Raw genomic sequence first — 23,234 nt, 5'->3', positions numbered from 1 at the left:
CCCTCCTCTGGACCCTCTCCATGTTGTCCACATCCCTCTTGAAGTGCAGTACCCAGAACTGGACGCAGTACTCCAGCTGCGGCCTGACTAGTGCCGCATAGAGTACTAGTACTTGTAGAATACTTTTAAAATAGAAGTTTCCATTTGAGTTTGGGTAAGATTACCCTCAACACAATTTATGTTTGTGCTTACTGTATATTCCAACTGATTATTTTATTAAATTTTGCTGTAATGAGTATTTTTTTTTTAAAAAGCTCTGATGTTCTTTGTATACATAAATAAACTGCAGTTTTATGAAAATGACTTACTCAAATTGTTTTCTTCCATATGTCAGCAACTGATACTCAATGGGAATGTCTACACATGCATTAACATGCTTCAGTTAATTAACATTAAATCTAGTACTTCCATTCTGAGGTACTAAGAAAATGAGCGTTAGTTTGTCTAAATGCGCATTAACTAAAGAGCATGGTTTTTAAGAGAGACACTTAATGCACATCAGCCTATTTTAATGCACATCAACTAAAAAGCATGGGCTCCTACAGATATGTGGGGAGCCTGCTCCAGCGCACTAGAAATCCAGTGCACTGGAGCACACTTGATTAATTAAGTCTATTGGAGCATGGAAATTGATGCGCTCCAGCAGCCTTTCACATCATGCGCATCGGTGTCCACATGCATCCCCCGTGCTGAAAAAATGGCAGTAGGGCACTTTGAACTAAAACACATTTGATGAGCTTTATTTCAAAGCACTCCACTGGCATTTTTTCAGTATGGGGACAGTCATGCATGTGACGTGTGGACACTTAATTAGCACGGCTTCGTAATTAAAGTGCCTGGCACCACAGCTCAAAGCACATGTAAAAATGCCCCATGTTTTCAGTGATGCTTTAATGTGCAGTAAAATAGACTAATGCACATTAAAGCACACATGTAGATGTGCCCAAATGTCAACTACTGCATAAAAATTGACAAACTAAGTCAAGTCTTCTCTTACCCAACAAGAATTTAGGAGAAAATTCATATTGTCAGCTTTTAAAAAAAAGTCTAAAAAAGGAATAAATTCAGAAAATTACACTCTTCACAAGCAATATTCAAAACTTGCTAGAAACTTAGGCTAAAGTTAATTCTTTTAATTTTTATGAAGCAAGATATTTAACAGATCACTCAGAGGTTCACATGTCTGCTAAAGACTATTTCATGCTTCACCAACTCAAAGTTTGTTTTCACATGCAACAAACAGTATGCATTTTAGGGCATCTGAAAGAGGCAGCCTCTCTAGTACATACCTGCATTGTACACATTGAGTTGTCCTGCAGGTTTAGAGCTCTGCAACACTGAGTTTGTAGACAGTCGAGGTTGAGCATTGTTTCCATAGCCTCCATTTTGCTCTAAGAGCTGCAGAGATTCATATCCATTAGAATATTTTTTGAACTTTTACATACAAACTGCATTATTTAATAATATTTTGCAAAATGGTAGCTGAATATTGTTCATCACTGAGTCTAATGTTGCCATTTAAACTACTAAAAGAAATTGGAGATGCATTCTTTGCATCACAAAGAAGAGAGGCAATATTCTATGGCTTTTGAATTATGACCGTCTATTTGTCACTGTTCAGGTATATCCTGTTATTATTCACATAGTTCCAGGTATATCCTGTTACTCCTTGTAGTTCTATTAGCAAGACTACTTTTTTCCTCCTGCAGAAACATATTGCCCACATTCCATATGCTACTACATTAGGCACTTGTCTAGGTCTCCAAAAAGTCTCCATCAACAACTCTTCATTTTTTTAAGCTGTCCATAAGCTGTAAACTGTCCATTCAGAAAAATTCCTTTAACCTGTAAGTAGGCAGGCAAGTAACCCAGCCATCTAGCAAGATCCTGATGACAGCAAGGGTTCCAGCAAAAGACTTGAGAAATAAAAGGCAATGCATCAGGATATGAAAAAAAAAAAAAACATATTCAGGGAGGCTTTAAAATGAGGAGGAACAGTTGCTCCTCAGGGCAACAGTAATAAAAATCAAATTTTAATCTGAAGTAAGTTATTTTATGTTAGAGTAGGCATGAATGACATTCATGCAGAATATAAAAGAAAGACCAAGGCTGGAAACAGACATCATCTTTGGAGCACAAACCAACTGTGCCACAACCGTGGGGGAAAATGGTCCACTTGCAGGTATACCCCTCCTCCCTCGCCCCCTCAGTCACAGTACAAGGGAACCCAGCCCTTCAGAGGATACCCCAGTATACATCTGCAAGAACAGAGGGGTGACCTCCCATAGGGATTTCCCCTTCTGTGTTCAAAGACCATATTCCAACCCAGAGTGCAGCAGCATGATATGCACATTAGGGGATTCTGTCTGCAAAGGATTCCTAAGGGCACAACAACAAGAAACGCTGCCAATGAAAATTTCCCCCTCCTCATTTGTAGACAAAGGTCCCTGGAATCACCTGCAGGGGATTCCCATGGTGTATATATCATGCTTATGCACCTGGGGGCATTGCCCAACAGGATTGGGCTCCTGAAGCCACAGAAGTTTCCACAATAAACAGGTCAGCCACAAAAAGGCAGTACAAATTATGAACTAGGGTCATTGTCTGCAGCATGACAGAGGGCCAAAACATCTGTTTACTTAAGTTTTGTGGCACAATTTTTATGGCAGCACAAAGGTGACATCTGTTTGCAGCCTAAGTTGTATAAATGAGGGGGTGGCTAACCTTCAGCACAGGCAGCCTTAGTGTTTGGCTCGCTAAACTGGAAAAGGACAGGGACAGATACAGCAGACAGCACAGGAGCAAAACTGGGTAGGGAGCACAGGAAAAGCAGCACAGAGAGCAGCAGATCAGGCAGTGGAGGGTGATTAGAGTGGTACATCTGCCAAAAAGACTGGCTGTAAATTATGCTTTTGCTAAACCTTACAAGCAACAGCAGAAAATTCAACAATCCAGGGGATGCCAAGTCACACCAATTTCACTTGAAGTGCAAAATTAAAGGGGATTTCTTAAAACCTTCTGCTCATTCATTCAAGCTAAACTAAAGAAATAACCCTTTTGCACCAATTTAAGACACTAAAACAAGCAAGGCTTGCAATAGGGGTGTTAGCTTAAATGCTCTATTACATACCTACGGAGGTTTGCATTGACAGAACCTCAATTCACACCCACGCACTACATGTTTTCTTCCTCAACTCAAAATCTGAGTCAACTGAACGTGCCAAACTGAACATGTTCCTACTGAAAAAATGATTTGAAATTAAGCAGCTTCTGAGAGTCTGATAACAAGAAAAAGCCACTAACAGTCTACTTTTAAAGCATCTGAATGCTGAGGCTGAGATTTTCAAGGAGTTTAAGTGAGTTTTACATCCAAACCCTATTGAATTTCCAACTGTACTTAACACACCTAAAAACCCTAAAGTTGTGTCAGCTAACTGCTTTGAGAACTGTTTTTAAGCCTTCATTGATCTAAACAGGGGGAAAAAAAAAAGTGTGCATCTCCCAATGGTACCCCCTTACCTCTGTAATTGGAGATTTTGGATTTACATTCCTAGCAGCTGCTATTTCTTGCAATTGATTCACCAGCTCAGTGATTGACAATCTCTCCTCTGGATTTACCTTCAAAGCTGAACCTACACAACAGCAACAATTTAGACATTCTAAGCACCAAAAAGGTATGTTGTATTAGCTGCCAAGACCTGTACCACAGAGGTCTTAAGTTCAGCATGATCTATTACACAGGGAACCTGTGGTGAAATCCAGTCTATGCCCAACTGTCATTCTCCTAAGAAACTAATTTCTCCATTGTACATAAGAATTAAAAAAAAAGGAAAACAAGACAATAAGGTCCTTTGAACTAAACAAAGTTAAATCAGAATTGTGACCATTACTTGCAGTGAATTAATCACATATTGAAATTTTAAATAAAAAGGTTTAAAAAAAAATCTTTAAGAAACTTGAATGAATGAAAGCGCTAAGTGTTTCTAGTCACTTCATCCACATCTTAAAACCATATTCATTGATGGCATTGGAAGCTGCTCTTCTCCAAGATTCCAACAGCCAATTCTTAAAACAAAAAAACCCACCAATAGCAAGTTTTAAACTCAGATGAAAACAATTCAAATAGTTAAAAAACATTTTCAAACACAACCATATGATTTATGAAGCCCACCTGCATTCAACAGGGAAGTCCTTACTGCTTTATTTCCAGGTGCCTAACAGTTTTCTGAACAAGATACAAGTGCCCACAAAACATTCAAAATTAAGTTAAAAAAAATGTAGACTTACAAATGAGATCATGGAACACAGTGTATCGAGTATCAGTCTGAGGAATGGAGTATTTCCCATTGACTATGCGAAGCTTGGCTCCATCTTCAAATGGATGTTGCCTAAAGCACAATAAGTACAGGATACAGCCCAAGGCCTACACAGCAAGAAAACAAAAAATGGTTCATTCAGGCACTGAAGACTTAGCTGAAATTTTAAACATGAAGCTGATTAGATGATAGGCAGAGCTGTTACAAAGCTCAAATGACTTCTTTCAACTGTACATTGCTTTAACTTCAGGGCTTTAGATATAGGAGATGTATAACTCCCTGTTTTGTAAAAAATTTAAATTTTCCAGGTTCTCTATAAGATGGAAGCTTATCAGCAACCAGTCGAGCTAGCATACAAACAAAAAGTGTTTAAGAGATTTTATCAGCATACATGTTGTGAGGTATAAAGTGGGGTTCCTTAAGAGTCTACCCTGGGTCCAGTATTGTTTAACATTATCATCAATGATTTGGATACGATAAAGCAGATGACACCAAGTTGGGTGGAGTTGCAAACACTATGGAGGGCGAGGCTAGGATCCAGAATGACCTGGATACACTGGAGAAATAGTCTGCAATAGACTAAATGAAATTCAAGGACAAGTGCAAAGTCCTACACTTGGGACAGAATAATTACATGCACATGCACAAATACAAACAGAGGAAACAACTGGCTAGGCTACAGTATTACAGTGAAGGACTTCTGTGTTATAGTGGGCATGCTCTTCTTGCAATAAAAGCTAACCGTACACTGGGCTGTACTAACAGGAATGTCATTTGCAAATCAAGGGAAGTGATTTGTCCACTCAGCCTCAGCAGTGCTGAGGCCTCACCTGGAGGACTGTATCCAGTGTTAGGCCCTACACTTCAAGGAGAATGTGGACAGATTGGGAAGTCCAGCACAAAAGAAAAAAAAAAAAAGTGACTGGAAGCCTGGGAAGCATGATATGCAAGGACAGGCTGAAAGAACAAGAGTTTCTTCTTGAGGTTACTAAGGAATGGCCAGGGGGAATTTATTAAGTCTTTAAATACCTGAAGGGGGATTAGAGAGACACACAGACACACACCTGTGTCAACAAGGGGCAAGACTTATTAGATTGGAGATTAGGAGGAAATTTCTGACAAAGCACTTGGAAAAGGCTACTTGGAGAATCTCCACCCCTGGATAATTTTCAAGACCAGGTTGGACACACACAAATGCCCCTGCTGGAACGGCTCCAGGAGCAGCCGACACCAGCTCCCTGCACCAGGGCATGGCGCAGCCCAGGAGCAGAGGTGAGTGGGGACAGGCAGAGCACAGGGCAGCCCAGCAGTTGCAGGCACCCAGGGCTGGAGTGGGGCCATGGCCCTTTCCCCTCCCCCCACAGAGTGGATTTACTTCGCATATAACAAATTATGGGTCTAAATATGCTCATTGCATAAGAGCTAATTCACATATAAAGAACCTGCATAAAATTGAGAGAACCCTGTACCTTGTGAGGTCCCTGCCAGCCCTATTTTCTTATTGTGCTGACTGCTTTTTCAATTTAAGCTTTGCTAGAATTTTTTCTCCCAATTAAAACCTTCAAGTTTTAAATTTTAGAGTTTCCTAGCAGCTGATTTTCTTCACTGCAAAGCTTCAGCTATACAAGGATTTACATTATTACAATAATGGTACTGATGTTATGATTAAAGACACCATTTTGAAGACACCAAAAAGCAGCCCCAGCAAATTTTATCCAGTGTTGAATATTATCATTTATTACTTCTTGGGAAAAAGTAGCTACCCAGGTAGGGGAATGCTCAATGTTCTCCAAAAATTGCCCTCTAACTTCAGTGTGTGGAGGAACAGCTAGTTGGTTTGGAATAGATTGGTAAAGAATCTTAGTCTTCATGAAGTTGACAATGAGTTGAACCATTTCATACACTTCAACAAAGCAATCAAGAATGAACTGAACTCTTCAATTAAGTGGGTACATATGACAAGTGTCAGCATAGTGAAGATTAGTAATGGAGGTGTTGGGTATCTTGGTTTTGGAACATAACTAGTTGAAGTTAAAGAGATTCCCATCCATGTGATACTGGATGCCGACTCCAGAAGTTTAATCAGCGATGAGAGCTACAATAGCTCTGGTACAGATGGAAAATACCGTTGATGCAATCACACATTCTTGCTTCACTCCAGTTCTGAAAGTGAACTGGTCTATTTCCAAGGCATTGCTTAGGACTGCTGCAGTAATGTTACTGTGAAGAAGTCTGATAATTGTAACAAGTTTTGGCAGGTATCCAAATCTCATCATATACAATTAGGAAAAATTAATCTAGTGTAGTTTTTAAAGCAAATTAGTCTGCATTAAATTCTTGTGCAGATAGTTTGTTTTAGAATTAAAAAGTTACCTGATTTTGGAAATGTATTAAGCCAAACTGAATTAAATCCCACTTGAATGCAGAGCATATGGACACAGTGACTCCTTTACATTTACTTCTTTAATTATAGTCAACTCTTGAGTGTTGCCAGGCAGGCAAGTCTCTGTTTCAATTAGGATTCAAGAGCAGTTCTAATAAATCCTGTGTTTAAGTTTCTATCCTGCACAGGTCAGCTACATCATGCTGACCTACGAAGGGGAAGCATCATAAAGAAGAATGTAACATGCAGAAATCTGAAATTCATGCCACATTAGAATTGGAGTGCCATTGTGGCCACGATGTCATGCAGTGCCCATGCAAGATATTGAACCCAGGGCAGAAGAGCTTTTTCCTCACAGAGTGCTTACAGCATCACAACTCTGGAAGTTTCCCTGAGGCTAATGCTGTCAGATAGATTCCTCCAAGTTGGTTTTAGGTAAACTTCAATTGTTCAGCATATATTTACTTCTGAGACCACTTTTCACCCCATCCACTAAACAGCCACAGCTGGACCAGAGGACAAAATCAAGCTAAAAAAGAGAAGCAGGTAGGCATTGTGGTATATTCTTAACCCTCAATTCACTTCACTCCCCCTCACCCTCCTGCATGTGGAGGGAGAAAATATTACTGGGGGGAGGGGGAGGGGCTTAGCACATGTGCGCACCCCCCTCCTCCCATGCACGCAACCCTGTCCTTTCCCCCCAGGCAGGTAAGTCTGTTGCAGTGGAATGGGTGGGGGGCATGGGATGCTTGGAGCCCAGGTAGCTGAAGTCCAGGGATGCGGGGCAAGGGATGGATGACCTCCTTGATGCGAGTGCGGGGTTTAGGTAGGATGCTACTGCAGGTTGGGCCCTGTGTCTTGCTGCCTTCAGAGTGGTACAACGTTATGTGCCTGCTGCCACTGGGCAGGCAGAGGATGTGGTGCAGTCAGCATGTGGAAGGCATGTGGCATCACACTGCTCCTGGGACACTGGGGCACAGAGCCAGGCCCCCAGCGGCAGCCCGCCTCTACCCTGCACACAGATCCAGGGGGCATATGCTCCTCCAGGCCTCCGCCTACACAGTGGCAGAGCCCTCCCCCTCCGTGCCCCTGGATGAGCTGCCTGGACTCCAAGCATCCCACAACCCAACTCACCCCCCCACTCCATCCCCCACGTCCCTGCCATCATGGCAGCCCTTTACCACCACCTGTCCAAATGCTTCTTCACACTCTGATTGGCTGTTTGTCAGCCAGACTTCAAATAAAGCCAACCACGTCTATATTAGAATAATGCAAACAATTAAGCTGCAGTCTGCACTTCACATTACAGCAGTGACTAACACATTCAAATATGATGTGAGACTAAATATACCAACTATTCAAATACACTCTCCAGCAGATGGTATTAAAACACAAAGATAAATGAAAGTCCCTACCCATATATCCTGTTTTTCACCAATTGGAAAGTTTGAATACAAGTCGATCATTTCTGGAGTCCTGTACATCGGAGTTGTGTTCCTCGTAATCTGCAAACACAAAACACAGTTTCTTGAGGAAGAGCCTCAAATAGTGCAGTAGAACTTTATAACTAAGGAAATAGCTTTCAAATTACATTTTGCTGAAACGAATGCAAAGAAAGGGAGTCCATTTAACTTCTAAAGGGAGTCTGGTAAATATTTACCAGCCTAGGACCCTTTGCTTTGAATCTCACAATATTGGTACAAGACCTTTGTACCTCAGTGTAAAGACTCTGGGATTCACATTTTTACTCATCTACTTGGGGAAGTTAGTAGACACTGGATTTACCGAGCACTAGTTACTATGTACTAACCCCTGGTGTGGACACTTAGTAGCTTATTCCAATTACAAAGCAGGATAACTCGTCTCAAAAGACACTCTTTAGTATTCACTAAGTGTTTTATACAGGGTGTAAGTGTAGACCAAATAAGCCCATAATCATACCCTGAAAACCCTCCTGGAAAAAGGGACTCTTTGTTCCTCTTGTCACTACCTTAAGCAAGAAACATTAGCCAACTGCAGAGCACAAACATTTGTTCTCAGAAAGTTGGCAGGTGGCTCTAAGTCCTGAATTCCAAAGGGGGAGGGGGAGGAATGGAAATAAAGAAAGATCATTCCACTTGTTTTCAGGGCCAGATAAAGAATTTAATGCTGTCAACCTGAATGCCCACTGATAAGTCTGTAGATTTTAAACTTCATCTTGTACTTCTAATGACCCAAACGGCTCCAGTTGATTTATCGTACATCCCTCCCAAGGCAAAATGATACAATGTGCTATAAATCAGACAAGTTACAAAAACACATTTTACAGAAGTCGGGAAAAGTACTATCACTAATTATAGCTGTTCTGGGAGTACAGAAACATAGCACAGTCAAGTCTATGAAGCAGACCTTACTGCTTTTCACACAATCACCCAAATCAAATGTTAGGGGCCTTACATTAGTTTAGCAGCTGACGTAGTAAAAAAAAAAAAATCACTCCAGTACAAAATAACTTTATGCCTTTTTTCAGAGATTGTAAATTAACATACAAGCAGGAAATGAGTTAATACTTTCTCTCTTTTAATGAGAGATCAGAACTTCAAAGTTGCATACTTTTTTATTTCTCTGCATTAGAACAGCAGATACTGTATGGGTAGAGATCTTATACTAGCTTTTAAGCACAAAGTACATTTTTCTTCAGGTAGGGGAAAAAGCAGTAGGTACAACCTAAGCTAATAAGTGAGTTGTTTTAATCAAATTTGAAATCCAAAGGACCTTTGGTTGTCTTAGAGCCATTATAAAACATCTACTCAGGTTTAGTGACAAAAGCAAGCATGCAATAGTAAACCAACATTTTAAAACTAATTACATGTTAAGTTTCTCACCTCTTCTTCAACTACTGCTCTCTTTTGTGCAGACCAGCTGTAGTCAGGATAATACGCTACTGTTGTAGCACTGCCAAAGTCACACAGCTTAATTGTTCCTTGGTTACTAATCAGCAAGTTTTCCACCTGCAAATGGAGGGAAATTGATAAGATGTTACATTTATAAAAGCCTATTACATGCCTCAGAAGGGCACAGATTCATAAAACGATTAAATGGCAAGTCTTTAAGAAACATTTGTGCTTACAGGAACAAAGATCTCAAAGCATCTGAAAATTTAATAATGCATGGTAGGTGGCATCCTCATCTTGTGGAAGAGGAACCCTAAACGCAGTGCAAGTATACATGACTGACCTAAGGACCAAATCTAAGGCACAGCAGAGAATAAAAAACTAATGAAAACCAGCTAAGTAACTCATTGTTATATAGTTTTTCCTGAATTATATTCAATTTTGTAAAAGTTAAAAATGTTGGTGTTTTCCAGAATTCAGTGCAAAATACCTGGGCAAAGAACTACAAAAAAAAAAAAAGTCACACAAAACATAATATTAGAAGAAAGTTGGACTAAACAAAATTAGAGCGCCATGAAACGGAATTTTCACTGCTTGTCCTGAAAGAAAATGCATTTAACATTTAGTCTCATCAGCAGCACCACTTAAAAGCTAGAGAAAACCTCAAGGGCAGTCTATGCTAACTGCAAGTGCCACAAATATTTATTCAAAATATTAAATGTTGCACATCTCCCACAGTCTCATCTTCCTGCATTGCAATTAGCCTCAAAGCATGAGCATCTTTATCACTGTATCTTGTACCATGTGGAGTTGTATCTGTTGATGCAACAGAAGTAGGCTGATGGAAGTTGCATTCCTGAGCTACAACCCTCATCTCATTAATAGCTCTTATATTGTTGATGGACACATTTGTTAGTTGACAAGCTTCCAGCAATCATATTAGCTACCACGGATGTCACATCTCTGCACACCAATATCCTCCCCCCTATAAGGATGAATTATAAAACAAGCCTTAAGAACATTATTCCCCAGCAAGGATACCACTTTTTTCCACTGCACTCTCCTGCTTAGTTGTGCAAGGACAATTTCAGGTTTGAGGACTCCCTATATCCACAGAAGACATTGCCATGGGCATACATATAGCTCCCCAACATGCCAATATATTTATGATAGACCTTGAAGCCCATTTCCTCAGCAGCTGCCCTCTCAACCCCCTGATATACCCAAGTTACACTGATGACATGGGAAAGAATCTCTAGAGAAATTTCAACAAGATTTTATCAACTCCACCCCCACAACCATCGAACTTCCTAGATACCATGGTGACAGTCTGCAGTGACCACATCATCACCACCAAAAGTGCATCAGAAATCCACCAGTCACTGCAGCTACTTTCGTTCCACCAGTTTTCATCCTAAACAAACAGCTCAATCCATCATCTACAGTCAAGTTCTCTGTTACAACCACATCTCCTTTGATCCCACTAACTGGAACGCATACCTTAAGGATCTGAAACAAGGATTTCTACAGTTGCAATATAATCCCAAAACTTTAGTACTCAAAGCCAGACACAGACCTTGCTTGCTTTAACCTGCTACAACACCAACCCCACAACAAACAGAATAATTCCTCTGGTTCAGCCCCCATCTTGAATACTTTACGTGGGATCATGAATGATCTCCACCTCATGGAAAAGGATGACCGAAGTAGCCCGGATCTTCTGAAGATTTACATAGAACAGGCAAATTGAGGGGATTTGTCCTATGCCTTTAAAAACTAAATCCAAAGGAAATTTTAAAAACTCAAATTTAATTCCCAAGAAAACTATTTCCTAAGCCACAAACTGACTCATTTGTCTCCATGTGACAAAGGACAAACTAACTCAGTGCAAGGATAAGCATACAGTTGTTGTAAAGGCTTCAAAATGGGATGGGGAGCTGCTCCTGTTGAGAGCATGCAGAAGGTGTTATATGCTGTACTGTCACACCTGCAAGAACTTTGCTGGGCTTGTAACAATACAATCCTAGCAAAAATAAATAAATAAATAAAATAAAATCACTCAAAATTTAACCCTCCTTCATCCAGGTTCAAGACAGGGTCACATTTAGCTCACTTGTATTGCAATGGGATCATGCACATGTAACAATGCAATAGCTGCTGCACACTCCAGAGCAGCAACTGCCCTCCCCAATTTTGGAGATGTTGCAAGTATGTTTCAGATAGGCTTCAAGCATCAAAACCACAAGACTATTTACAAGGCACTCCATAATTGGTTCTTCATTACAGTTCTTGAATTTTCACATAACCATTAGCTACTGACAAGATTCAAAGGGAAAGAAAATGAACCTAATCATTCTGACAAGAAGGAAACAACTGACAGACAGTGCGCAAAGTTTAGCCTGCTAAAAGCTGCAATATACTAAAGCGTTTAGGCATCCCTGTATCTTCAAATTCCTGCTTTTTTTTTTTTTTAAATTATCATCTTCTCTGAAGAAGCTACACTTAAAAGGCAAAGCAACATTTAAAAAAAAAAAGAGTGAAAAACAAAAACATACAGATAAATTTGTCTAAGATTAAAAACCGTTAAATCAGGAAACCTACTCAAGCCAAAAGATGTCTGTGGTCCTGGCATGGCTAACGGAATGAAGTGTTTTTAGCCAGTATAAACCAAAAATTAACATTGAAACAAAGGAAATTTGACAGGCTTCCAGCTTTTACAGGTAGCAAAATGGGAAATGTCTCCTCTAACAATCAGCTGTAAAAGTGTTTTCAGCAGCACCACCCCCACTTCTTAAACAGGTTTCACTGTCCTGCAGGGCACTCCAAAAAGCTGCTCCTGCTTGCTGGACTAAGAAGCACCTCCTCAGTCTCAAAATATTAGCATGCCAGAAAATTTAAAGGGCATGCCAGCAGCCCCAGGACCAAACAGCAGCTTCTTACTCTCACAGCTTCCAGCATAGCCTTTAAAGACTTGCAGGCAGCAGCAGGGATTGGAAGAGGCAGTCCTGTTGCCCTATTCCCACTGCTACTCAAGTTGTAAATGGATGAGGGAGTGCTACCACTTTTCAGGGAGCCCCCTTACCCTTGCTACCCAATGGAGACCATCCCCAGGCATTCTAGCAGGCAAGGAAGTAGCAAGCAGAACCACTGGGGAGTGAGGGGGTCCTCTTTCCTGTGCTCTAGCAGTCTAGGTAGCACTATGGATGCCCTGGTCCCCAGCCAAAGTAGCAAGCAGCAGGTCGCAGCAGTCAGCAAAACTGCAATGCCACTGGCCCCAACATCCTAATAAACATCCCCCCAGTCCTGCTAAATCAGCCATACCAAGCAGGGGACAAATGTTTCTTGAGAGCCTGCCCAGCAGAAAGGCATCATAGAGCCAGGGAAAACAGGTGCCTCTGCTTCCCATATGAAAAAGAAACCCGTCTAAACCAGAACTTTTTCCAGTCTGCTGCAATTTCCTCTTGGACAAGTTTCATTGTATATGGGTTTAAACTAAAGAACAATAAAATGACTTGGCTCAGAAGCTATATGCATACTGGTAAGAGTCTTCTCCTCTGTTGATCTAAATAAAGCTTTGTGGAAAAGGCAGGGAGATGAGCAAAATCATCAAGGAACACACCTTCCCACATCACTATAATGAAGTCACTGTCCCTTGCAGCAAAGATCAGGATCTTGCCCTCTCAGGCTATGTAAAAGTCCTCTCCCCTTCTGCAGCTATAGTAACATGAAACCAGCTTTTTCCCCCTCTCTGACTGAATCTGTGCCAGAGACATTTCCCTCAGACTGACTTTTAATCAGATTACAGTATTCATTTCAACTCAGTCTAGAACAATTTTGTGAAAAGGGTTATTCAAAAAGGGTGGGTGCTGAAAACACTTTTAAAGCTGACTGTTAGAGGAGACCTTTCCTATTTTGTTACCTTATGTTCCACAAGCTTCTGTACACTGAGGTTTTAGCTACCGGTACAAAAATTACTCTAGACAATTTGCACCAGGAAAATTTACCTCAGATTGAATAACATATCTTTTTCTCTGTGAGGACTGAGAGGGTGGGGGAAGAGGAGGAGGGAGTGGTGCTCTGCAACAGCCTGGACACCCTCTCCCTTTAAGTCTACCATACATCAGGAGTAGTAGCCAGGAATAAGTCTCAAAAACGAGTAAAAAAATTTCCACCTCCCCTTCTCTGTGCTCAGCAGCCCCTTCCCTTCCTGCGAACTGCTGCTGCACTCTCCAAGTGTCCTGGGTGCAGGGGCAGGGGCTCCAGAGCTGCTCTTACCTGCTCCAGCCCAGCTCCAAGCAGAGGCAGGCTCAGTCAGGGACAGTATCAGCAGTAGGCAGGTCTCACCTCCCTGCTCAGGTCCATTATAGCCAAGGAACAGGTGCAGGGGAAGGAAATCCACCCACTGCCACCACCACCGTCTTTGCCAAACCTGACTCCACATGCAGACTAGCTGCAGTTGGGCAGAACTGGCTCCGGAGCCTCCCCAGCCCCTGGCTCTTCTGGGCAGCAGCCAGGGAAGGGGAAGAATTGGAGGGGAGGAAGTGTGCCATTGAGCACAGAGAAGGGAAGGGGCAGAAAAGATGCTTACCTGATTCAAAGGATTAAATCCACCACTGCTGCTCCTCCACTTGTTGTGGGGAGGCTGCAAGCCTGGGTACAGCAGCCCTTGCAGCACAGTTCACTGCTTCCACACTTTCCCTTCCAAAATCCTGGATCTGGCCACGCTCTTCTCTCAGCATGACTTAAGTCAACTAGATTGTACTGACATGCAATCTGCGATGCACCACTAAAAATCAAAGCCTTTGATAGCCTGTTAAGATGCTTCACATAGCCTATACTGCAAACAGATGTTCAGTTTGTTCCTTCCCAAGAAAAGCACATTCCATGTTCAAGTAGGAGGATGTGATATTCTCTTTCACACGCACGTGAAAGAAGGAAAAAAAAAAAATTTATAGGAAACACTGATATAAATGCTTATGAATTTAAATTTAAAGAAAGAAATCCTGTTACCTTCACAAGATTTTTACACTACAGATTGCCATGGTTATGAACACCGGCCTTTCCCTGGAGAGGGGGGAATGTGATCAGGAGTATGTGCACATGCGCACCCGCACATACCACACAAAGCAGTGCTGAGCTATGGGGTTCACCATGACTTAAAACACTAACTCTGCTGGGGCCCAGCCCAATCAACTATATCATAAGCTTTTTGGCTTTGGACTAATATCATGCATAGTTGGATAGTTTGTACTAGATGCAAGTAGGTACAAAACTGCTGTTTAAGAGTGTGTTTATGGAGTGCCTGTGCTAAAATTTGAAGCAATTTAAAAAAAAAGGTAAAATTAAATCAATTCTGCATGAACTAGCACATTACTACAGGAATTTATTTCCAACTCCGTTTGCCTTATTTCCATGTGCCCAGGGAGAGCAGGGTCTTACTGTAAGGGGTAGAAGGGGGTTACAGCAGAAGTTGGCAGGGGAGCAAAAGGGCCACCTGATCTCTCCCAGATTGGTCTTCCCTGCTATAGTAGTGGGAGGGGGACAAATTCAAAGCAAACCTCCAATAATTAGATTTTATACCTGGAATATGATAACAAATTTACAAAATGTGCCATATATCGAATCTAATTATTGGGAAGTTGCCCAACATTTGAGTGAATATGGTACATGCCAACACCATTCTCTGCTTACCACCAGAAATAAACCGAATTAAATTTCAGGAACATACACCAACTCCGTAAAAAAGAGCTCCAATTAACTTCAGAGAAGAAAAGCAAAAACCACAAGGTTTCAACTGCCTTTTAGTAGTCTAAACAGGAAATGTCAACAAGTATTTTAGCACAAAATATTAACAACAGATGCTGCCTAAGTAGTAAGCCATATAAAGCAAGGCTTCATTCTCAAACAGTATTCTTGACAAAATAGCATGTGCTGCATTTCAAGATGTTTCATATTATGTATAACCCCAAGCTGGCATGCTCCTACTATACTCGAAAAAAAGTAATTATTTAAATTCTATACTGTACCTTTAAATCCCTATGAATAATAGGGGGTTTTTGTTTATGCATATGCTGCACTGCTCTGCAGGTCTGATAAAATATCTTCAGAACAGTATCACATGAAATAAGCCCTTTGCATTCTGCTTTCTTTAAGAAGTCTACCAGCTGCCCTGTAGAAGAGAAAAACCAATTCATATTAGCATGTAGCTATTTCAAGTTCTGAAAAGTTACCATATAGAATATCAGGAGAGTAAATGTGACAAAGGTTTATTAAGTCGCATTTTAAACCCTACATTTTAATAGATTTTATATAGATAAATTCCAGGCTGATTTTTAACACTTACCCCTACAGGAAAGAGACACAAGATGGTCTTCAATGCTCTTACAGGTCAAAAAGCTATGAATGCCTTCAAAGTAAGAAGTTTGCAAGAACTGCTCCTTCATTAACTGGAGTCTGTTCTACACCACCATTTTGCAAGCAGAGTTTGCAGGCAAAATTAAGTGTTGTTTTGCTGTTCCTTGAAAACTAAAGCGTCACACTATTTTTTTGTTCAGTACTTGGTATATACAATATAAGTGAACAAGTTCTTAGGATAATCCATAGTACTCAAAAACATAGAAGTTTTACCTTTACATAGCTCAGTGAGCAGAAGAAATTCAGCCTGCCCAGTATCCGATTCTTCTTTTCCTATAGATGCAGCAGAACAGAACTGGACAACGTTGGGATGACCTGAAAGCTTTTTCTGAGGAAAATTTGTTGAAGGAAAAAACTTGTTAGAGAACTCCTTCATGCAATCAGGCACAAGCAGCTTGCAGCTTTCATGGATTTGAAATGTTAGGTCATACATGAAGACAAAGTAATTTGTATGTAATGCAAAGAGATGAATCAGCATCTCATTTGAACAGATGTTGAGATAAAAAGGCAGGTCACCAAAAGTAAAAATAAATAAAAACTATGACTATTGGCTGGGGGTGGGGGGAAATCAGATCCAAATCCCAATTTAGATACAGCTTTTCTCTTGACAAGTATAGCATATTAGATGAAGCATTTAAAGTTAAAAGTTAGACTACCTTGTTTAGGGCGTGCTTGTACACGTGACAAAAAACTGGCCATTTTTGCAGTTTAACTGCATCCTACTGTACACATGCAGGTTTTTGGTTTTGTTTTTTTTGTTTTTTTACAAATTTAAATGAGGTTGCTACCATGCAAACTAAGCCACGTCCACATGCACATGTAGTTTATTTTGCAATGTAGCTATTTGTAATGTTCTAGCCTGCAATAGCTTGCCCCTTTCCACCCCTGCTGTAGGAGAAGCAGATTGATCCCCCCACCCCCCCATGCCCCTGTAGCTTGCCCATGTCTCCTATCGTTGGGGGGGGGCAGGCTGCCCCGGAGGGGTGGCAGGCCCCAAGCCCTTCTTCCATGGTGGTAGTGTCCCCTGGAGCCACCCAGGCAGGTTGCTAGTGGGCAGGTGCTGCCCCAGCTTGGGCTCAGGGAACAGTTGGATCAGACTGAATGCTGCCTGTGTGAGCTGGGGCAGCACCCACCAGCTAGCCACCTGCCCGGGTAGCCCCAGGGGGCGCCACTATGGAGGGGAAGTCCAGGCCCCCCCTACAGCTCAGAGCCCACCAACAGCTCACCCCTCCCACCACCAGATGCAGGAAAGGTGGGTAGGAAAATCAGGCCCCTTGCCACCTCCCCACCCATCCCATTCCCCCAGCAAAGCCTGCCTGAAGGAGCTACCACTGGGCCGCACAGCCCCTGAGCTGCAGGGGTGGGGTGGGGTGGGGTGGGGTGGGGCAGTCCTTCCCTTCAGCACCTCTTGGGGAGGGGTGCTAGCTGTGTGGGTGCTGCCCCAGCTCACCAGGCAGAACCCACCAGATCCAACTCTTCCCCAAGCCCATGGCAAGGGGTCCGATCCTCCACCCCGCCACCCCTTGTGGAGCCCACCCACCTCTCCCATGGCCAGGGGACAAGCTGCCAGTATGCCCTGAGCTGCAGGGCACCCCAGACCTTCCATCCACAGCAGCAGCACCCCCTGGGCAGCAATGGTGACAGAAGCCCCTAAATTGAAGTGGTGGTTTTTATTTTTTAATCACTGCAATTAAAAACCGACCATTTCTATTTAGGGGACTAAACCCCCATCACATGTACAAGTGGCCTTACCGGGTAATTAAGAGGATCATTTTGCCCAACTGTCTTACAATCAGTGTATACACAATTCTGTTAGGGTCCCACCTTCACCACTTCCTTTACCAGGTAGAAAAAAGGCTCACAACTGAAGTTATGAGCTGTTTTGGTTATTTATTTATTTGACCCACAAGTGAAGCTACAACTATAAACAAATGCTTAATGAGATAAATCAGTTCAAATTTTTTTTTTTTTTTAAAAAGGCTTAAGGTTCAGGTAGAGCACAAGGCCAAAAGCAAACATATTATTTAGCCCCATTGCGGAGTTTGCAATCTGCCTTTTTGTGCTTGTACAGTAACCAGTACTGGGCAGATGTGGTCTAAAACTAGTCCATAGGTGTTAGGAGCTGTAAGTATTGGCAAAGGGATGAGAGTGGGGGAAGGAAGTAGTTTAAGAGACCAAAATCAATTATGAAACTTGAGAAGGACAAGATGGGGATTATAGAATTTCAGTGGAGTAATTTAACAAACCACTGTTTTTCATTCCATACATCACAGCATTTTAGTTTAGACACTGTTACTGTTCAGGCAAGAAGCAACATTCAATCTATAATCTATTCTTTAATGCATGTGCCTAAATGCAGATGGGCCACAGAAGGCTAACCTTGAGACTATTCTGCCACTCTTGGCAAAAGTATTTCCAGTATGTCATAGAGAGGAGTAGTAAACAGAGGCAAGTAGTGTTTTAAAAACCAGTTTGAAACTTGCATCTTTTCTTTTTTTTTTTTTTGTACTCCAACTTAAACTGATGCCAAGATAAAGTTGCTAAGAGGTTAACCTATACTTAAATAATTATAAATAAAAAAAAAAGGAGCAGAGTAGCAGAGATATCAGAGACAAGAACTTTTATCTTGTTGCTCACAACTCAGGTTTAAGCTCTGGATTGGTAAAGTAAAAAACACCAGCATTTATCAGCTGTTTAGCCATTTGCATAAAGTTAGCTGGAGTCTGCTTGTACTCTGGAATTTATATCACTCCAGTCACAGAGCCCAGAGCAGAATTGGCATGGACACTGAGCTACAGCCTCACTGCCACACAGGGCTGCTAAGGAGATAGAAGGGCTGGAAAGGAACAATGTAAACTGCTCCTGCTAGACTTAATAGTCAATCAGATATAGTCAGGACAATTTCCAGAAGTCTTTTGCGAAGGGAGGTGGGGGGAAGAATCTTTCAATATGCTTAGAAACCCAATTCTTATTTTAAGAACCAGAGTTCTCATTTCTTGCCAGACATGGCAAACAGAAAAGCAGCCATGTAAATACTAAAATGATTTTTAAAGAGGCAAACTGGCACTCAAACCCTACAGCAAATTCCACTTCCTTGGAACAAAATTAAAATAGCAAGAATTTTCTAAAGAAAAGCCAGAAACTGATGTTTTCAAAGTTCTTTTCAGTCTTTTAGAAATGGTTCATAAAGACCTAAAATTATAGTGTAGTCATTTTAATCCTTGAAGATGTTTTAATATTAGTCATATTTTAAAATTACTGAAATTTATCCCATTAAAAAGGATACCATAAAACAAACTTCTTGGATGATGGCTTTGTTCTTTTCTTCTTCATTGGACAACAGTCTCTGACAACAAAAAAAAGAGAGAACACTGTAAATGGATTGGACAAGAAACAAATGATACTTGCAATATTGCAGGGATAGTGCACTACATAAACCACTACTAAAAAACCCTGAAGACTAGAGATCAGTGAGCAATGGTCAAGGCTGGCTTGGGTCAGCAGACTGGAAACGTTACCACTAACACAAGGGGCAGCATATTTGTCACCCGTCTTTAGGTTCATCCATACCCTCTCTTCACAAGCATAACTTTTGAACACTGCAGGATCGTACTTGGCCTACTGTGGAGGTTCCCAAACTTTTTCTTATGGTGTACCCCCTTCCAGATTTACCAGTTGCCAGCACATGTTTTATATTTTAACCCCTTAAATGCCAATCATAATGAAAAGTAAATCCTCCATTGCACAATTTCTCCTGCATACCCCACAGAAATGTCCCGTGTACCCCCAGGGGTACATGTACCAGTTTGGGAACACCTGGTCTATTGCAAGGGTGCTCAGGATCTGGCCCATGGGTCAAGTGTAGCCTGTGGAGCCTTTGAATCTGGTCCACGGGGCTCCCCAAACACCAAGAAATTTGGTGGCAGGGAACAATGACCACCCCCTCCCTGCTGCCAAAATCCCAAGCCTCATTGGGCAGATTGGAACCAGGCCACAACCGTCTTCCAGCACAGCCAGGTCTGGGCCGAGCCATGTCCCCATCCCCTAGACAGCTGGTTTGGACTTGAGCATACATCCCCTTTGTGGGACCACCCCCCAGCCAGGTTGGGGCCAGGGCATGCCCCCTTAGTGGCCTTCCCCCAGCCAGGTCAAAACCAGGACATGTCCCCTAAACTGCCTGCCCAGCCAGGGCACTGCTTATCCAGCCCACTGAACCAGACTTCTTCCTGTCCACTTAATCTCTTGTCCATAAACAAATATACGAAGCAGCATAGTTTGCTTCCTTACCTTGAAGTGCTCATTACATTATTGTTTGAGTTAGGGCCTTGTTGCATCTTATGTTGTGAGCTGCAGTAACGTTGATGGGTAGGGAACGCAACACAGCTGCTGGCCAATTCTGTGGGCAGACAGCAGGGCTGGCAGCCCTCTTCATGGGCCGAGCGTGGAGAGCCCCCTACACCTGACTGACAGAGGAGCCCCGGTAGTCCCACTGCTGACCACCTATTTGGCTGACAGCTGTCATATAGCCCTGGCCCTTGCTGCTGATTGGCTGTGAGGGCTGTCCATCATACAACTGTGCCATGACAGACAGCCTTTACAGCCAATCAGCAGAGAGGGGTGGGGGCAGCAGCCATTTTGCCATGCTAGAAGCTCCATTAACCTCCAGGACAGTAGCCACAAGGACATGCAGAAGGAGCCAAAAATTTTATTTTTATTTTTGGAAATCCCCCCACCCCCACCCAGGAGCCTACTAGAAGTACAGAGTCTGCCCAAAACCATGGTTTCTGTTGGGCGGCGGCGGGAAATCACAACATTTCACTAGGTCCCTATTGATGAGTTAGTGCCAGCTCAACCTTGGAGCAAAATCACTTTAGGCCAACATGGGCCTGGAGGACTGAAAGTTAAGAATCCCAACTCACATTCCAGGTTTCTCCCCTGCCCTCCTGGGTTCCCCACTATGTTTCTCTGCTCCAGCCCTGGGGCTCCCCCTGCCTCCTCACCACCAGGGCATTACTTGAAGCTGCTTGCACTGTCTGTCTCAGGGGAGCAAGCAGGGAAGGGCTGAAGTGCCTGCCTAGTCTGTGCTGCTGCTGGGCTGGCTTAGAGCAGCAGCAGCCCCACTGCCACCTCTGCAGTTTAACCCTTCCTTGCCTATTCTGCAGGACAGAGAACACAGGCAGCCACAAGCCTAGCATAGCTGCACCTTAGTGTAACACAAGCTGGATGAATCAGAATGGAGTGGCTCAAAAAAAAAACACAACACTTTGAGCTGCATAATGTGCACTTAAAATGAGTTTAAGGTGTTAAAGTACAGGCAATCCAAGTATTAAGAGTTCCAGGAGCTGCCCAAACTTGCTGTATATCAAGGCCCTGACCTATGTTACTCCTAAGTACTTAGTCTTACTCTTGATACAGAGGAACTTGGCCCTAATCACTATATTACATTTGCCAGATCTAGCTCCAAGTCCAAACAGTTTCTCTTGGAGAGCTTCCAGGTCTTGTGCAGGTTGCAAAGTAAGGGAAAATGCATATAATTTCAAGCTGTGCTTCATCATTTTCCTCAGGTACAGTATCAGTCTCAATTTTTTTCTGAAGGATACCCAGGTAGATAAACAGGGACAGCATCAAAAGAGTCATCTAGAAAATCCTTACATGGCCTTTTTCTAATTTAGGTCACAATATTTACAAACTGAAATGGACTGCCATACAGCATTAGCCATCGTGAAAGAAAGCTGACTTCTAGAAGCATCATTATGTGCTATCATAGCCCACTATATACAGACAAGTGATACATCATCATACGTTTTTCCTATCAAGTTACCAGGACTATTTCACAGCACTCAGCTCAGGAAACTCCATCACAACTAGGCAAACTGCCATAAAGTGCCAACACACTTGTTAACCATCTTCATCATAATATTCAAATATTCATTTACACGGCAGAGAAAGTCAATAAAAGTCAACTGGGCCAATGAGCAATGGATAAAGTTATTAAAAATGTTTGATTTCCAATAATTGACATTTTGCTGCATACCAATGTATTAGGTGATAAAGCAAATATTTCTACCATTAGAATGATATAAACCAAATGTTACCTTCAAAGCATAATCTTTGCCACTCCCAAGATCTTGAGCTTCATAAACAAAAGCAAACCCACCTGCAAGAACAGACATGAATGCTAGTTAAAATGTACTATTTCAACCAAGTAAATGAGTGCATGATTATTTTTTATTTCCCTGTTAGCAATAAATATAAACAATAGCATTACTGTAGTTTGAGATGCTCATTCCAACCTTCCCAGGATCCTTACAGATGGATTAGAGAAGATTTTAATTTCTCTCCAACTGCTTGTTGCATTAGCAGTTCCTCCCTATACAGCATAAATATAGATGGGTTGGCTACTAGCGCTGTGTGAAGCTTAGAATCAGACTGGCTACTGGGAGGAGATTTGGCTCAGTTTGGGGACCAAATCCAAATTGAAAAAAATCAGGAGACCAGTAGAAGCATCTGAATCGATTCAGAAAAGATTAAGCCAATTTGGAGATTTGGCCATAAACTAAACAGGCAGCTGTCAGAGGCCTCCAGTTTGTAAATCTGTTGGGGTTGGGGGAGGGACAGATTGGTGGAATGCAGGCAAGGCTCGCTCCAGGCAGAGGGGGGCAAGCAGCAACAGAGCATACCTCCTGCTCCCAGTACTGCCATGCCTACATCCCATGCACCCAGTCACTCCCAGAATGGCTGGCAAGCAGCAGCAGAGCATAGGCCCTGCTCCCAGCCCTGATGCAGGCACGGCAGCACCGGGAGCAGGGGCTATGCCCTGCTGCTGCCTGGAGTGAGAGGTACAGGCAGGCACAGCTGGAGGAGCCACATGAGAAGCCCCCAAGGCTGCACTGCCCATCCCCAGCCTCCTGGCACTTGAAATAAAAACACCAATACCAAAAACGCCTTGTACTCGCAGGCTGCAGGAACAGCGACTGGGGCCTCTGGACACTCATGGCAGAGCTCTCCCACACAGTGTAGGGCTGTGGGGAGCAGCAGAGATCACCACCCCCCCAGCACTTGCACAGCAGATGCCCCATGGCATGGGTGCAGCATGGCACAGTGCACTGCCCCAGAGCTTCCGATTTGATCCCCAGCTCTCTGATCATTCCCCCAGCTTTTCTGGAGGAAGAGTGGGGAGGGCACAGCTCCTGGATCTGCACATGGGGTTTTAGCAGAGCTGGCAGCAACACCTTGCTGTCATCCCAC

General features: G+C 42.6%; 1 protein-coding gene across 2 annotated transcripts in view; it reads right to left on the bottom strand.

Annotated features, from left to right (window-relative positions):
* Positions 1-23,234, bottom strand: part of GAK (cyclin G associated kinase) — a 124,752-nt gene that overhangs the window by 68,779 nt on the left and 32,739 nt on the right. For both annotated transcript variants that reach the window (XM_019554950.1, XM_019554949.1), the window contains exons 2-10: positions 22,082-22,143; positions 19,273-19,332; positions 16,200-16,314; positions 15,599-15,741; positions 9,564-9,689; positions 8,115-8,204; positions 4,288-4,423; positions 3,520-3,632; positions 1,290-1,398 (exon numbers count right to left, since the gene is read on the bottom strand). In XM_019554950.1, coding sequence (XP_019410495.1) covers positions 1,290-1,398; positions 3,520-3,632; positions 4,288-4,423; positions 8,115-8,204; positions 9,564-9,689; positions 15,599-15,741; positions 16,200-16,314; positions 19,273-19,332; positions 22,082-22,143 — 954 coding nt within the window. The remainder of the gene's footprint in view (positions 1-1,289; positions 1,399-3,519; positions 3,633-4,287; positions 4,424-8,114; positions 8,205-9,563; positions 9,690-15,598; positions 15,742-16,199; positions 16,315-19,272; positions 19,333-22,081; positions 22,144-23,234) is intronic.

The sequence above is a fragment of the Crocodylus porosus genome, unplaced genomic scaffold (genome assembly GCF_001723895.1).
Source record: "Crocodylus porosus isolate Cpor-Errol unplaced genomic scaffold, CroPor_comp1, whole genome shotgun sequence".
Taxonomy (NCBI): domain Eukaryota; kingdom Metazoa; phylum Chordata; order Crocodylia; family Crocodylidae; genus Crocodylus; species Crocodylus porosus.
This window is presented reverse-complemented; position numbering and strand designations above follow the sequence as displayed.